A 17,718-nucleotide genomic window follows, 5' to 3' on the forward strand; every position below is an offset into this window, starting at 1 on the left:
TCTGTAAAGAATATCCATATAGTTTAAAATCTATTTAAATCTATCTTTTTAAAAAGAAACATTTTAAATTTTACTTTTAGGCCACGTTTTGAACCAGGCTGTGTTGGGCTGGAATTGTACCTGAGTGACCGGCAGTGTTTGTTCTTGTTGGTTAAACTGCTCATGTTGGACTCTTAAGAGTCTCTCTTGTCAAGTTGTGCCTTGAAGAATAATTGCTTAGTATAATTGTTTTAGTTACCAAATATAACCAACTGTTTCTGGACAGAGAGTGTTTTCAGTCCTCTGTAGCTAGTAGCTCTCCTCTTGGTTGGTTGGTTGGAGGAAGAAAACACAGGTTTTGGTTCAAAGAACATTTTCTGAAACTTAGTGCCATGCACTGAGCCAGTGACTGTCACCAGTGCTGTTCTCTGTCCTTTAAAACTTGTGCAGCAAACACAAACTACCCAATGGCTTTTAAATTAAATTTGAACAATTCCTAGGTAGAATTTCTGAACATGAACAGAGCTGTCAACTTCAAAGAATTTTTTTTTAATGTGAATTTTTTTAATCCACCCTGTCCATGGTTCAGTGAGAGAGGGATCTCTGTTAGATGGCAGAGCTGAAGCCTGTGTTCATGAACCCTCTGCATGAAACCAGGATCAGCAGTGGTTTCCCCACTAATGAAAAATTAGCTGATGGTTCTGTGCTGATCTGCTGGGGTGGCAGCAGTCCCTGGTGCACTAAACCTTCTAAAAGGTCAAAGCACCCACATTCAGCTCTTTCTTCCACTTCTGGCCTTTCATTTAATAAATCATACTTTCATTTCTCCATAATACAGGAATGATGAACTGCCTGGTTCTGCTCTGGGGTGCTTGAACAATAAATGTTATGTAAATGTGGGTGCAGGGGCTGCACCAGAAGCCAGGGAACTTTTTGGAAGGCATGATCCTGATTTCGTGCAGATGTGTAGGGGGGAAGTCAGATACAAATTTAGACTTTATAAGCTCCTTTAATTCAACCCAGGCTATTTTTCCATGTGGAAGTTGCTCCTGAAGCACGTCTTGGGGCCAGTGCAGCTGCCCAAGTAGGCATCTCTGCTTCTCTGGATTTGCTGGCTGCTAGTAAAAACCTTTTGAAGCTCTGATTTTAGCTTTGCAAAGCAGTTCTGTAAGGGCAGTGCTGTAATTACTTTGATTTATTCTTTAGAAATTCTAGTGGAAAAAAAAAAAATCTGGGCTGCATTCTTAGAGCTCTGAGTGGAGCGAGTGCATTTTCAGTGCACTAACAGGAATGCAGCTTTCCCCTGTCTGGGCTGGTGGATTTTCCTTTTCCTCAATCTCTTTTGGTGCTAACAGCTGCCTTCATGGAACAAGCATGTGCAAAAGCTGTCCTGTATATAAATTCAAAACTTCTATTGCACTTGATTGGGATTAAGATGCTCTTTAAAACAAAACACCTTTTTTTTTTCCACTCTCCTTAATCAATGCTGAATCCTAAAATGGGAGAAACTTTCTGGCCCCCTGTGAAAAGCAGGAATTTTCTCCCAGCTCTCAGCCTGCAGCATGGCTCCTTAGAAGCGCTAAACAAGTTATTCCTGCTTCTCTGCTGGAACAGCCACTGATCCTGATAGTATCAGCACTCCTGCAAAACTCCTGCCAGGAACGTGGTTATGGTCATGCAGCTTGGGGTGAGAGGAGGGAGGGGGGAAGGTGGCTTTCCCTGAGCAGTGGCTTTACTTGTTGTGGAGCCTCTGCTCACCTGAGAGCCACAGCGCTGTGTCTTGGGCCTGGCTTTGGGATTAGCTGGTTTCCATGACCAAGGGGAAGCCTTTCTGCAAGCCAGGAAGCTTTCTCCTGGAGTTATTTGGGCTCCATTTAAAAAGCTGGTGGCTTTGTCAGTCCTGTCCTAACCTGTCTCAAAGTATGTTCAGCAGACTTTCCCAGGTAATTGTGCTGGGAGATACGCTCAGCTGCAGTGTTTCCTAGCCAAGATCCTGGGAACACGTAGCTCCCAACAGCTGCCTGCCTCTTGTCCTGAACTGTTGAACTCACAGGGAGCTGTGTCATCGCTTTTGTGGGACCAGAGATGACCAGCAAGGTCTGGTGAGGGTGATTGTGTTCATGATTATAAAGGTGTGCTCACCTCTGCAGCCCTGTGCCCAGGGGAAGGTTCCTGTGCTTCCTGGTGCTAGTGCAGTTATCTGTAGAAGCCTTTTAGATGAAACAGAGATTAGTTTAAATCTGGAGGGGACTGCTTCTCTTACCTTTGAAATGGTATTTTGCTTGGTTACTTTATGGTGAGAACTCACTCTAAAGATTAAACACATCAGTTCTCAGAGGATGAGCTAGTGCATCACCCCAAGGGTAACAGAGATTTGTCTATGCCTAAGTCTCTTTAGTGGCAAGGAATTAGCACTGACCTGTCTCTGAAGAGCTCAAGACCTCCAGTATCTTCAGCTTTATTTATTTTTCTGTCTGTGTCCATTTTCCATAGTTTTGGAAATCAGGAGAAGCATGGGGGTATGTGAGCTGTACCTCAACTACTCACTAGTGATTGCCCATAATGTAATTTCCCTCCAGACAAAGGAGAGGGTACTCTGCATTGTATTTCCATTGCAGGGCTGGCAGCAGCTCATAGAGAATAGGAAAAAGACTTCCAGTTGTAGCCTGCCTTCTCCTGCAGGTTCTCCATGCCCTGGTTCATGTATTTGTACCTTAGATACCCTTGGTTTGGGAGACAAGTGTGTTTTTGGAGCAGGCTGCAGAGATATTTGTATTCTCTTTTTATGAGTGCTCCACTGCCTGTGAATGCATCCCTGCCTTGTCTGGCAAAATCTTGGATATGCACACCATTAACCTGCTCCTGGGAGTGCCCCTGGGACTTTTCCAGCTGTAGGTGTCCTGCTGACTAGCAGGAAGGATTGTGCAGTTCAAACATGACAGCAGCAGTTCTTTCCTCAGGGGAAGAAGTCAAACCAAGCCTGTAGCTGGAAGCACTTAAAAGAGCCAGTTCTGAAGGCATGAGCAATCCAGGCAGATCAGGAACTCATGATAAATATGACGTGTGAGGTTTGAGTCTTTGAGTCCATTCTTATGAAAAATATCTTCCTTTTTGAACAGAAAAGAGTCTCTCCCATATCCCAGTGCTGTTGCCAAGTTCTATTTTCTCAATATAAAGGGAAAACAGAATGAAAATAGGTCAGTCTAGCTCTGCAATCCTTGCCCTTTCCGGGGTTGTGCTGTCTGTGTTGCTGATGTGCAAATGGATTTATTAAAAAAAAATAAACCCCATTTCCTTGTTTGTTTTGCAATGACTGCTACATTCATCCCAAACCTCCTCCCACAGTCTTGTGAGCTGATGGGGGACATGACACTGCAATGATTCTCTGCTCTGTGTGCGTGTGGAAGTTTGAAGAGTTGGGTCACAAAATGAAATCCAACGAGTAGCTCAGCCCGCGGCTGTTTTCATTCAGGCTTGCGTAGGACACAGAGACACTCAGATGTTCCTTCGGTTATTTAATAGCCTCTGCCTGTTCAGGGCCTTTGAAAGGTGCTCTTGCTGCTTTTGGCTGTAGTGATTAATATGAATTCTTTGTGCAGAGATTTCTTCTGTGTGAAGAAATCAGAGGCGAGCGCTGGGTTTTGCTAGGAACGAGCCTTTATGGCTTTGATCCAGGCACACACCAATCCCCAAGGGAACACTTGGAGTGTGCAGAGTTCACAGGCTGGAGAGCCAAATTCTATAGATTTCAGCAAGCACACAAACCCTCTGTCTGTGTTAAGAGTTGTGGCCTTTGTGCCTCTCTGTGTAGCTGTTGTGTGAGCTTTGAAGCCTGGCTGGAGCCGGGAGCGTGGTGCTCCCAGCAGCTCCTGGCTCTGCGGGGGCTGAAGGGGAATGTGGGCACTGGGGTCTCAGCTGCATTGGGAGAGGTTGTTTTGCCTGGCTAGGAGTGGAAACTCGGTCCTGAAGGAAGCAGGAGGGAAGGAGAAGACTCTCAGAGATTGCAGTGCAATGCCTTAGCACCTGGTTAACCTCCAAGCTCCTTGTGGGAGCCTCTGTGGGGTGGATCTCATCTAATTCTGACTGAGACCCAGGGCTATGGCCTTCCTGTAGTTTGGTAGTGTTTCTTTTATCAGTAAAAGTCATTTAGAGTTGAAACATTTGTTCAACTTCCCTCTTCCCCAAAAGCTGACCTGTGGGATCCTGCCTCAAAATGAGCAGGTGGGAGAGAGAGGAGAGGATACTTGTTCCACATCACCTTATGTCCCCTTTGAACACCAGCAGAACTTGACTGACTCCTTCTTCATCACCTCTAAGAGGACATGGAGCCTTCCAGGCAGTCACAGCCTGTGGCAGTGACAGAATTGTTTCCTGAGTACCCTCTGAAGCTCTCTTTGTCCTTGGTTCTTTCCAGATTGCCATGAAACACCTTTAGCTGCAACAAGAGGACTCTTGTTTTGTCTACAGGTTCTTCAAAGCACATATTCTTTCAGTCATTTCTAGTCAAAAGTGTTACCTAGGGGCAACATTGTTCCATGCATCCTGCTTTTCCTGAGGAATGGGGTCTGGACAGTGTTCTGTGTAAACAGATTCTGTGTAAGTCAGCCTGGCCAGGATCCTCGTGTGGCATTTCTCAGCCAGGGGTCCCAGTGTGCTTGTGGGAACAGGAACTGTCCTTGGGCTGCTTGAGAGCCCCAGCGCCAGGCACAGCTGAGGGGGAGCACAGCAGTGAAGAAATCTGCAGGAGCTGGGACTGGTGCCCTGCTGAGAACTTCCCCAGGCACAGACCAGGGGTGAGGAAGAGGGGGAAACACCCCAGTGAGCATGTAGCAACAGAAGTTTAACTCTGTTTAGCCAAACTCTAGCATGGCACTTTTGTCTAGGGAGCTGCTTAGGGTCTGCAGGTGCCACAGATTGAGTTTCTCCATGCAGGCACTGAGTGCTTCTCAGCTGGCAGAGGAAGAGTAAGACTGGGGAATAATTTTAGTTTGTTCCTGTTCTCTCAGAAATCACTGGGATATAGTCACAGGGGCACTGACCTGCTGGTTCTCTGATACACAGCTGGCTTTGAGGGTAGAAAGGTTTGACACTAGGGAAGAAGAAGTCAGTGCAGAGTGTAGTTTGCTTTTTGGGAGTAAAGGTGTGTCACGGAGCTCACAGGAGGAGATGGGCTGCAGGAACCCTGAGGACAGAGCTGGGGGCTGCTGCTGCAGCCAGCAGTGGGGGTACCTCGGATTGCTTGTGATTCTTGTGCTGTCAGGGGTACCTGAGCAAAGAAACAGGTCTAAAATATTGTGACTGAGGATTTCTGTTTGGTCCTGACCTTATAGGACAGACCCCCCTCACTTTCTCCACTGTCCTGAGCTGCCAGTGGTCACAAGAGGGTTTTGTCCTCCTGGATGGAGGCCTGGCCCAGTGCAGTTTGAGAGTGCCACAAAAGCAGCCCAAACATTCAGCTTTCATATTCATGCAGAGAGAGGCAGCATGTTGCTTCTCTGCTCTCCTTTATTCTTTGGTACATGCTCTCTTTTTCTGTAACACATCTGCACAGCTCTGCAGAGCTTCCCTTCTATTGTTTGCAGTAAGCCCCCAGCAGCATGGGCAGGGAATAGATGACTGTGGATACAGCAGATGCCAATCAAAGGGGCAGGGGATGGGTAGAGGCCCCTTAGACCCTGATATGCAGGATATCTGCTTTGAAACAGCTTGTCAGGTTTCCCTCCCGTGTAGCACAGGGCGTGTGGTCTTGTGCAGAGAACCTTTGCATCACATTGGAAGGATCATCTATTTCTGTGAATCAGTCAGGGGTCATCAGACTTCCAGGGAATTTACCAACCCACTGGCTGCTGGCTGGAGGTGTTCAGAGTTATCTGGGTGTTCAGATCCAAGTTTGAAGTGTTTTGGCAGTGGGGGCCAGGTAGTCACACAGTCTGAGGCGTAAAGCTCACTTGGGGAAGGCTCCTTAATAATTCTGTCCTACTCTTCAGTGCAGAAAATCTATGTGCCTGGCTTATTTCTTTTCCCCAGGGACGGTGAGAGCAGCAAGTCAATCTATTATTCTGCCCTGTCCTTCTTGGAAGAGTGTTGTTTGTTTTTGTGTTGCAGCCTAGTTTGGGTTTCTGGTGCTGTAAATGCAAGTCCTCCAGCATTCCTGGCACACAGCAGCATCATGTTTACACCCCTTTCCCACCTCCACTCTCTCCTCTGCACTTTATTTCCAGTAAGTTCCTGACTTGCTGTCACCTTAGATAAGTCACTCTTCCATCCCCTGCTTTCCCAGCTGTGGAGGGAGAATTGTGCCTCTCTGCAGAGCTGGGAAGCTTTGAGAGTGCCACAAAAGGAGCTAGATACAGACTAGCTCTATTCATTGTGCTTGACAACTCAGTAAATAAAACTTCACTCAGTTGCTCACTCTGTAATTCACATATAAAAGACCTGTCATTCTGATCTCCCCCTCACCATGCTTGAAATGCAAAAGATGGAGTGAGACCTTCTAGTAAAGCAGCACAATTTCAGCACAGTACAGAATGGGCTCTGAAGGTATTGTCATAGATAACTTAATGCACCTGCCTTGGTAGGAAGAGCAAAGTGCACGTGGTGAACTTGCCCTTTGTCACGACCTTTGAGCATTTAACGTGGATCTTGTGACACTTGGCCTTCTGGATCCTCAGAGAGTGCAGGAACTGTTGTAGCTTTCCAGAGAAAGGCAAAGGATTTTCTTGTAGAGCTGGAGCCTGTCTTGTCACTGTGCTGAGGGAGGATGTTGCTGCAGTGTCTCTTGGGCAGGGGATCTCTCTCCAGTTTGTCAGTGTGCTCTGAACACACAGTTGGTAATTTGACAAGAAAGGCTTTGATGGTAAAGGCAGATTCAGCTGTTCCCACCCTGCTTTGGGGTTCACTGCCTCCTCTCCTGTGCTAGCACTGGGAGAGACTGTGCACATCCAGCTCAAGACATCATCCTCCAGAAAGGGGGAGTGGGCAGGGAAATGTCTCCTGGGGAGGACAGCACGAGGTGGGCTCAGGGTGCAGAAGATGGTGGATGGCAGCTGTGGTCCCATTCCAGATGTTTATCCCAGCCTGGCAGTGCTGATGTTTCAGTGACAAGCTTTGAGACAGTGGAATTGTGACTCTTTCTGGGTGGCTGGGGTGGAGGATGGTTGTTGTCTCTCAGGTGGTGTTGCAACACCCCTGGGGAAGCACAGGAGGGATTGAGGAGCGGATTGGAATGGCTTAGCAGGATGGTGGAAGCCAAGCATCATTTCCCACTGTGGAGCTGTCCTAGGGAGGCACAGGAGAGCTTTTGGTGCTGTGCTGGGTTGTCTGCTCTCCATGTTAAATCATAGCTCATTCTTCCTGGGTTTCCTGCAGAAAACAGGACTGTGCTGGGCTTAAAGCCAGCATTGCTAGGCCATGGATTTAGGGAGCAGGCCTTTGCCATGCTGCTGCACCCCCCTGTACTCCAACACCCAGGCAGGTCAGTATGGACACGATCAGACCTTGCCTGTCTGCGCTGCTTTCTCTTTCCTGTGCTCACCTTCTTGCTTTGACCTTCCCCTTCCCTCTTTGTGTCCCCACTGAATGGCTGCCAGCCCCTGCCAGCTCTGCCCTTAGAGCTGCCACTTGTGGTTCCTGAAAAGGCCGATGGGCGGGAGTGAGCAAGAGCTGAGCAGGGAGCAGTTGTTTGTTACAGCAAGTTTTCTTCTTTTTCCCCATTCCTTCAGATACAGCACAAAGAATCCCTCTCTGCAGTCCGAGACAGTTCATTACAAGAGAGGGGTAAGCCAGCAATTCTCCCTGCCTTCCTTCAAGATTGATTTCTCAGAGTGGAAGGATGATGAGGTAAGTGTCTTCTCAGTGTCCCTTTCTTTCTGCACCCTCTTGTCCCAGAAGCACTGGCCTCTGTTTAGTGCCACAAAGTTATGGCTGGAAGACACTTTCTCCAAGTTCCTCCAGAGTGTTTTGTGGGTACTGCTCTGGGAGGAGCAGGCAAATCAAACCAACTGTGAGGAAATCCAGAGAGGTGACTTTTGATATCACTGATCAGCTGATTTAGGAGGGAGGGAGGCTGCAGAGATTGACACTGGAGCTTTTCCTGGAAAACCTGCCTTACTTATCCTTCTTCTCCCTGCCAGCCAAAGAGCTTGTGGGAACAAATGTCTGTTGTGATCTCTGTTTTTGTGGGTTTTAGTTTTAAGATATTGCAGTTTTTTGGGTGGTCCTCTAGAACAGGGGTCTCCAAAATGAGGTGCATGCAATACAATTCATCAGGGTGTGGTGAGGACTTCAGAAATACAGGTATATAACCAACAGATGATAAACACACATATATTAGGAATATGTGCTCAAAACACATTACAGATGGGATGAATAGTCAGAATAGTTTGGAGATCACTGCTCTGAAGAGTCCTGTTCTGTTAAAGGGACACATCCTACACTATTATCTATCTGCTATTATGTAGCAGTACAGTGTAGTGAAGGGATATTCTTCTGGGGCAGATTTACACTGGTGCATCAGTGCTGAATATAGGAATGTTTTCCTCTTCTTAATTTAACCCACAACTGCAAACAGATCAGGGCTTGGTTTTAATTAAGCTTTGTGACTTTTCTGCATACCAAACGTTGTGGAGTCCTGTTAATTTTGGTATCCTTGGTATCTGCAAAATTCCAACGTGGACAGTAAGACTCTAATTTCTGAGCCTTAAAACTTTGACCCAAGGGCTTCCCCTGCACATGGCATAGGGAAGGAAACCCTTGGTCTTTCCCCTGCTCTGTGCAGAATTGTGATAAGAGATTTCAAAGGCAGAATAGTTATTCTGTAGCTACTGCTGCAGAATATGTACAGAATATGTACAGAAATGTGGACCCCTTTCCCAGGAAGTGCACACTGATAATGGTGTTCATTTCCTGACCCAAGCCTGTGCAAGTGTATTGTGTATGTGAACCTTGGTAGATAACTCTACCTATTAAGAAAATAAAAAAAAAAAGACAAAAAAGGGGGAAAAAAGGGAAAAAAAAGTAATCTTTCATGTATTTGAAAGATTGAATAGCTATTGTCCTGAAGTTACAATTACAACTATAATCAGTCCCGTGCCTTAACAAATGCTGTGGTAGTTACCAAGAGCCTGCAGAGTCTGGTCTCCTGATGTCTTAGCTTCTCTGCCAATAGATGATTTCACAAGTTCAGCCTACAAAAGCCTGGAAGAGCTGCTTTTCAATCCCTTCTGTTGTCTGAGAGAGCTCAGTTCCCTTTCTTCTTAAAGAATTGAGAAGCTTAATTTTCACTTTTGTTCCTGTCAGCAAGGTTTTAACTCAAGTACTAAAGTCACATCCCTTTGACAGCTTAAAGGAAAAGTGAGTTTCCAGCTCTCTTTGCTTGTTCTGCTGCATCCTCTGTTTCCTCTTTTTTTCACTTGTGTTACTGGGAGCCAGAAAAAATGTGGAACAAGCACTTTGATTCCAAAGAGTTTCCCCTCCCATGTCAGCTCTGTGTTACATATTGGTCCTTGTCCTAAATCTTCCTAACTGGCCACCAAAATGAAGCACTGTTATCTGAGAGAGCTGGCAGTGTCTTAGCTGCATACAATTGACTTTTCAGATTTCTTTCCAGCTTTGTTATTGGTGTTGTTCAAAACCCCCAGATTTATTTCATATTTTTGCTCAGTGTAATACTCGGATATGACGTAGGTCTTGGCTGAGGAAGAAGGGAGACTAATGTTTTCTTGGATTGTTCTGTGAAAAGCTTTATAGAAGTTTATTTTATCTTCTTCATTTACTGATTTGCTAGGAAATGATAGAGTATGGCTTGTGTCGAGTGAGTTGTGTTCAGGCCCTAAAAATGAATGTGAAATGGTGCCTTAAAGAGGCCTTTTGTTCAAGAACACTGGAAAATGGTAAAGCAACCTCAGTTCTGTGATGTGACTTTCCCTTCAAATGGTTTATCTTTTGAGAGACTGGAGCAAATCAGGCTGCAAATGATGTTGGGGCTGTGGCAAAGTGGTGGGAGCCCCAAACACTGTCTGAACAGTGCTGCAGCACCTGGAATTGAGTCTCAGTTTTCATGGAGAAACTGAAAACAGATTACCTGGAGCATCAGGGTGAAATGACATCTTTTTTTTCACTCTTGGCAAGAGATGAGACAAAAGTCGGTAATTAACAAAAACAGCAGAAATTCAGTCCCTGAGCCACTTCCATTCCTGGCTTAGGACAGTATTTGTAAGGTTGCCTTTTCCTTGTATTTCTAAGATGACACAGAGCTTTTGATGTGCTTTAATGAAGTGTAGGGCAAAGGGAGAAGCCGAGACTGTTTCCTTTGCACTCAGATTTTCACTCTCACCAATTAAAAGCTCAAGGACCTGCATTTCATAACATGCCAAGAGATGAAAATCAGTCTGGTGTTAAAGTGTTATGGGAGCTTGAAGTTCTGCAGATTTTCCTTTTATGTCTTCAGGAACTTCATACCAGAGCCAGGGTCTCTTTGTGGTGTTGGGAGCACAATGTGCTGCTGTGCTAAAGCAAATATTTCCTGTTGTATGTAGGCAAAATTGTGGCACTGGATATATTTTGAGAAATTTGTCCTACTGCAAATCACTCAGAAGACTTTTAGGATACATGAATTAATGAAAATTAAATACCATTTGGAATTCAAACCTAGATCCTTTGCCTTGCTTTGCTGGTGTTTAGTGCCACGTCAATGTGTGTATGTTGGAGTTTACTCCCTTTTAAAGTTGATGTTTCAAATTTTAAATTTTTGGAATTTAAATTTTTGGAATTTTAAATCCTCCTGTTCAGTCATGTCCTTTTGAAACCAGGAACTGGGGGTCTGTCTGAAGAGCCCTGCATTGAACTAACATGATCACCAGTGCTGTCTTCAGGCAAGTCTGGTGTGAATTGTGTAATCTCAACTCATTTCTTTCTCTCAGCTGAACTTTGACTTGGACCGTGGCGTGTTCCCTGTGGTCATCCGAGCAGTGGTGGATGAAGGGGATGGTAAGAATTGCTCTTCTCTTCCCATGGTCTTCTCCTGGCTCTCTCTGAGCTTATGTGACCCCTTTCAGGACTAACCTTCTTGGAATAAAAATATTTCAGGAGTTCACCAAAACTTCCCTTTATTAAAAGGGAAACCTTTTAATAACCACATAACATTTTAAAAATAGCCTTCATTTTTTACAGGAAAAATGGCCAGGTATTTATTTAGTGTTGGAACAGTGTTTAGGAGAGCTCCTGGCTCTGCCACCAGTGTCAGGCACACAAATGAGAGCAAATGACATCTTTGCTTGTTGGGTTTTGCTTTTGCAGTTTATAGGTCAAAGAGGGTGGAGCTGCTCTTTTCTCCTTCTTCTTGAGGGGTCAGCTGTCTTCCTAAAAACCTGGAAATGGGCACAGAAAAGGAAATGGCTTTAAAATACTCAGGTCACTCTTCAGCCAAATGCAGCTTCATTCAGCAGTTTGAAATGATGCTTTTTTGGAGGATGTTGAATGGTTATAATAGAAGAGCATAATCTTTAAGGAAAAATAATTATTGATTATTTAAAAATAGTTAATAGCTAATCATAATTCATAATTATGTTTAATTGATGATTATTTTTAAAGCACACTGCTGTTTTGGAGAGGGTAGTCCAGTGACTATTTAGATTATTGCTTTTTGATAATTACCCACCTTACATGATATTTACCTTAGGGGATGTGTGCTTTTGGGCTCATCTGGAGTATCAGCAATGAACAGGGCACAAGGAAATCACATTTTCTTTGAAACTGGGGGGTTTTATGGCCAGCAGGACCAGCATTTCTCTTCTGTAACATTTTGTACAGAATTTAAGATAATTAGAAAAGAAAAAATCCATTGTTGATCACATTGTTCAGGTCAGTCACTTGCTTAGTTTCTTATGTTGTAGATGTGAAAAAGCCCAGAAACTCATCACATTATTTTACAGTCTTCCAAGCAGACAGAAATAGAACTGAATAAGCCAATTTGGAGTGTGACTAACAAAGCACAGTGCAACATAAAGGAAATTACTTCTAAAGTGCATCTATTTTTAGTTATTTCAGGCACCCTTAGTAAAATCGACATATATGTGTATTTCTTGACCATAAATATAAAACAGCTTCCTCTGTTTATGGAACATTTGGCAAGGTGTTTATACTCTTTAATGTTGGGCATGTCTAGAAGGATCAAAAATAGAACAGGAGGCAGTATGGGAAGCATACATTTATGCACATTCCATGCCCAGTCTTAGCCAGTAATGTACTATCATCTATTTTAATAACCTAGAAAACCTTTAAAACTTTCAAACTTTTAAATCCCCTCCCGGAAAGAATATCAGCACAAAAATGTGTGAGTTTGAGTGGGATTTGAGGAAATTTTGTAATTTGGTTCTTTTTTTTTTAACTGATGGGCCTGGAAGGAGCTGGTGTGGTGTGTTTGGAAAATTACAGCTGGCCTGGAACCACTTATGTTAAATAAGGTTGAATGGTAAATTAAAATAGCAGTTGGGGAGATGCTGGTTTGGACTGAACTCTGCCATGGCTTGCAGTGTTAGCAGGTCACACCACTCTGGCCACACACACACTCCTGGAATGCACAGAGGATATGAATTGTTACCTCTTCCTTGGCCATTCAGACTGAGGGAAGGGACCTGAATTTTGTTTACTCTGAGAGACAGAGCAGCCTTGCTCTTGGCTGGCAGTGAGAGGAGCAAAGAGAATTCCCAGTTTTAACCCACTTTCCTGTATTTTGTTTTGTTCCTGATTCCAAATTGCGATGACCAACCTCAGTTACCCAGCAAATCTGCAGGCGAATCTCCCCTCTTTCACATACAGCTGTTTCCAAACATGGTCTGTGTGCCATAGTCCAGTGAATGGTTCCTCTGTTGTCTCTGCTGTTCTGGGAGTCCAAAGGAAGCTGTGGAGCTCCTTTCCCTTTTAGACAGAGCAGGAGTCTCTTCCTTGAGTTGCACCTTCTGGGCAGAGCTGCCCAGCAGCTCTTCTGCCTGTGCTGAGCCCAGCCCTCATCACTCCAAGCAGGATGTGTGCTTCCATGCCTTCCCTTCCCTCTGTGACTCCTTTACAAACTCTGTCTCCCATTTCCATATGATGAGTCTGAAGAGGATTCAGGAAAAGGATCCAACCAGCTAGAGCTGAACAGAGCCTCAGAGTGCTGAGTGAGAGAGACTGGGATTGTACCTCACCTTCTCTTCTCTCTATTTGCTGAAGGAGCCAGGAATGCAATACTGAAACCTTTGACAGCCCCTTCCACTGCTGTGGGATTAAGAGGGAACCCTCAAGTTTGGAAGAGAGAAAATGCTTGTCTTTGGACAAAGCTGGATAGGGATGTTTCAGTGTCTGAAGTCAGTATGAGAAATAAATGTTTTATAAGCATGTCTGACTAGACTGAAATAAGGTAATAAGTAACAGGGCTAGAAGTGCTGCCAATTGCTATTAAACCAGATAGATCTGTGATAAATTCAGGTAATTACACCCAGGAATTTCAGGGGACAGGAGAATCCCACTAAGTGCTTTGTTTTACTGTCCCTTTCCAACCTCTGCTAACAAAGTGGGATAGTTTGGAGCACCCAGCACAATGAAGGCATGGTTGTGTAGGGTCCATCACAGAGCCCAGCAGGGTTTTGTTCTTGCTCTGTTCTGAGCCAACCTGATGACAAGATAAGAAAAGTTCTAAATGCAGGAGAAGGTGAAAATAGAACAGATGGCAGCTCAGAAATTGTAAGTGGACTAAAATTCAGCTCAGGGTACTTTTATGCTTGTGCTGCTTGAGAGGTTTAACCAGTTCTGTCCTTTCTTTTTTTGCAGTGGTGGTTGAGGTCACTGGTCATGCCCATGTTCTTCTGGCTGCATTTGAAAAGGTAAATGAGAGGTTTTTTTATCCCTCTCCCTGTTCTTGTGTATGTAAACATTTCCACAGGTCATTAGTTTGTATTTATATAACACTTGGCACAGACGAGTCCTGGCCTGTGATTTGGGTTCCTGGGTGCTGCTGTACTACCAAGAATCATTTGCAGCAGCTCCTGTGCAGCCTGTAATTATCATTTGTACCTGAGCTGGTCACTCAGAGAACAGCAGGGGTGTTTCCTGTGTGTGGAGAGGGTGTGTTCCTCCCGTGGAGGGTGGAAGGTGCTGACCATGGCTGCTGCCATGCAGTTTTCCAGGGTTTCATGATTTTTGCAGAACTGGATCTGCTGTGTTCAGACCCTGTTGCACCAATGTTAGCCTGAGTTTACACACAGGACCAAGGCCTCTTGGAAGGATTGGCATGCATCCTGTGTAAAGGCTGAGTTCCACTGCTTCTGAGTGGTGTGTTTGATGTAACTGAACCCTGCCTACATGGTAGGGCCAAGTTGTGTGCACAAGCCTTGATAACAAACTCTCTTCCCTTGGAAACTGGACCCTGAAAACAAATGCAATATCCATAACTGGACCTATCCATAGCATAACCCTGTTGTGTCTGATAGTGCTAATACTGCAGACACATTTTCTGGGCAGATGATACTTGTAGTGACATGCTGAGGTGAGGCAAGAGGTGCTGGAGCAGAGCTGGAAGTGTAGAGGGAGCAGCATCGGTGCTATGCTGCTTGGAAATTCTCCACTTCCCAGCTGGCAAGTGGCTGACTTCTGTATCTCAGTGTGCCTGGTTCCTGCCAGGTCCTAATTCTGTTCCTCCAAGGTGGATAATGTAGATGATGACAAGCTGAGTCAGAGGGCATGGCAAGCACAGTCAGTCCTAAGGAAGCATATGGCTGGAAGATGCTCTAAGTGTTCTAGGTTGCTTTTTTTGTTGGACTTGGTCTGTGAAGAAAGTGAGTTTTCCCCTGTTAGAAAGGCTGCTCTTAGCATTTGCTTTGTTGGTAGCTTTACTCCTGCAATTTCCTGTCAGAAATGAGATGGAGTCAGCTGCAGCACCCCTAGGACCAGGGCAGGGATGTTACTGGAGTTTCCTCTGGCTGATGTGAAAAAACAACACACCGGAATCCTTCAGTCATAGTTCAGCCACTTCTTACCTCTCATCTTCCACTGAATGCTTAAAACAAGATTAAAATCTCTCTTTTAATAAAAAGTCACAGGCAAAGTACATGTTGAGTTCCTCATCCTCCCTGTTTGGTTAAAATATATTCCCCATCCTTAAAGTAATTGCAGCTTTTGAAGTCTAGGTCCATAAATCCAGGGGAGGTCCTTGATAAATGAGCACTGCTGATACCCAGAGCTTGTTCAGAAGGAAAACAGACCAGCAGGACTTTGTAACTTGCTATGTATGTATCTTTAAGATCAGAAGAATAACCTTGATCCTGTGTGTAGTCTGACCTTGCGGCTCCTCCAAAGGCAGAAACTTGTTTGCCTGAAAACAGGACTGTTTTGTCTGTGCTGCAATGCTGTTGTCCCTTCCTTCTGAAACTCCTTCAGCAAACAGATGCAGATTTGCAGCTGCTCACGGGACCTGCTGGAGCATCCTCTGATGCTGCTCCCTAGGCTATGGCAGGGGAGTTCATTTCTTTCAGTGTAGTGGCCCTTGTGGATAAAGGGGAAAGTACAACTGGCACCCTACTCCCATCATTAATTCTGGCACCAAGCACACACAGAATTGTTCCAGCTGTGCTTGCTGCTACTGAGCAAATGAAAGGCTCCACAGCTCTGAGGATGTGAGCACATGGGACTTGTTTCTGACTCCATTTAGTGGACAAACCTTGTTCTCAGCCTTATGGCAGCCCCTTGCTCTGCCAGGGCTTTGGCCTCTAGTGATTCTGTCACTTGGTGCTATTTTGGGTGTTAACAAATATCCCTGCCAAGTCTTGCTGGACTGGCTGAAGAAGTGTCTGCACCCAGTTGGACCTGAAAGTATCCAGTATGCCAGGGGAGTTTTGTGGGGGCTCTGACCCACTTCAGCCAGGTTTAACTCGAGCCAAGTCCACGTGGCTCTGCACTGGAGCAGACCAGTAGCTCTCCAATATCCTGTTCCACTAACTCTGCTGTGGGGCACTGCTGCCATCCAGGCTGTCCTGCTGATACACACCCTACTCTCCCCTTAGCCAGCAGACACCAGCTCTGAAACAAGCCCCTTCTGATTTGTACACTCCAGCTATTTAATGCTTTCATGTCTTTTTTTTTCTCTGCTAGCACGTTGATGGCAGTTTTTCTGTGAAACCGCTAAAACAGAAGCAAATTGTAAGTACTTGTTTCCTTTCTACTCTTGGTTAAAGACTTGCTGGTGTCCCACAGGTGCCTGGCTGTACCCAGTGGGAAGCTTTGGTGTTCACTGGGAGCCTGAGATCTCACCTTCTTAGCTCAGATCTTGTAAGCAAAGGCAGCGAGGTGCTGGCCACCCTTAATTTTGCAGTTTTGTCCCCCATCCTGGTCTGGTGTGATGTGCAGAAGCTGGGTAGTGTCTTACAAAGACCGAGGTTGCATCCAGTCCTGCATAACCAGAAATACATAAGCAACTGCAAGCTACTAAGATTGCCAAGAATTTCAGCTTCTGAAAAGAAATCTGGTAGTGATTCTGCTGCAAGGATCAGCTTGAAATGTCTTCAGGAAAGAGATGAAATTTTGGTGGTTGATCCTTTGAGCTTTAGCTGTGTGCTGTATTTTAGCTTTAAATGGGTTTCACTTCATCTGCTTACTTGGTAGCTAGGAGTTTCTGATTTGAATTAAGTACCTTTTGTTACAAAGAAGGTCATTAAGCGCCTTAATAAGACACTCTTTGCTCCAAGATGTTCGTTCCAATCCCTGGGTCAGAAAAGAACTACAAGCAGTATCAGTAATCATAGCTCAAGATGGCATTTAGAAAAACACACAGCACCACTGAAACTGAGATAGCATCTGCACCCTTAGCAGAGCAGAGCAGAGGTGTAGAGTCTATGTCTGGAGTAAACCATCTGTGTAACATTGTACATTCTTTGCCATTCCTGCTTTTCTTTTGCCTTCCCCTCCCTGCACTGCCAGGGCTGTGGGTGCCTTTTGTGGGCATTGATCAAGAAGCAGCAGTGCATGAGCTGAACTGCTCTGTGCTGAGATCAGTTGTAGTGTAAGCACCAACATGTCTGCAGAAAGTCAGCATGGATGAATACAAATAGATGGGTCAGCAGAAAACCATGACCTGGACTTGGCCAGTGGCTCCATGTGCATCTGCTGAGGCTGTAAATAGCAGCAGAAACCTTTGGAAGGATGACATAGTGTGGGATGGGTTGGAGAAGCATGAAGGTGAAGCACTGTGTACAGCTACCTGCTCCTTCTGAATTACTCCCACTCTGAAAACCTAGAGTTCTTCCCAGGAAGAGCTTTGTTGCACTGTTCACCCTTTCCCTACTGGGATAGAAGCTCCTCAGGATTTTTAGAGGGAAGAAGTCAAAAGGAACACAGATTCCTGCAGGGACTTGGGCCTCTTTCTTCCTGACCTCTTCTGTGCTTTGAGCTGACAACTTCTGCACTCACAGTCACTCATCATGATTCTCTGAGGAGTCAGGATGCTGGAACAAGGCTCTCTTTGAAATGCCAAGTTACAAAAGAACATCTCCCACATAATTGTTCCCAAACTTCCTGGGTGAGTTGTGAGCCACTGCAGAGGGTTTTGCTCAGCAGTCCAACAGCTGATCTCATTGTCATGAAATGCAGGCCTAGAACAGATTGTCTGTGAGCTGCACACTGAGTTACACAGGGAGACTCTGGAATTGGTTTGTTATCACTGCTGTGTCCCAGCTCAGAGCATTTCTGAACTGGCAAATGGGCTGGGCAAAG

The 17,718-nt window shown here is 45.2% G+C and overlaps 1 protein-coding gene across 3 annotated transcripts in view; it reads left to right on the plus strand.

The window, feature by feature from the left end:
• Nucleotides 1–17,718, plus strand: part of MGRN1 (mahogunin ring finger 1) — a 52,822-nt gene that overhangs the window by 18,838 nt on the left and 16,266 nt on the right. For all 3 annotated transcript variants that reach the window (XM_086854340.1, XM_086854338.1, XM_086854339.1), the window contains exons 5-8: nt 7,701–7,818; nt 10,899–10,965; nt 13,786–13,838; nt 16,102–16,149. In XM_086854340.1, coding sequence (XP_086710466.1) covers nt 7,701–7,818; nt 10,899–10,965; nt 13,786–13,838; nt 16,102–16,149 — 286 coding nt within the window. The remainder of the gene's footprint in view (nt 1–7,700; nt 7,819–10,898; nt 10,966–13,785; nt 13,839–16,101; nt 16,150–17,718) is intronic.

This window comes from Cyanistes caeruleus, chromosome 17 (assembly GCF_971803275.1).
Source record: "Cyanistes caeruleus chromosome 17, bCyaCae1.hap1.1, whole genome shotgun sequence".
NCBI classification, from domain to species: domain Eukaryota; kingdom Metazoa; phylum Chordata; class Aves; order Passeriformes; family Paridae; genus Cyanistes; species Cyanistes caeruleus.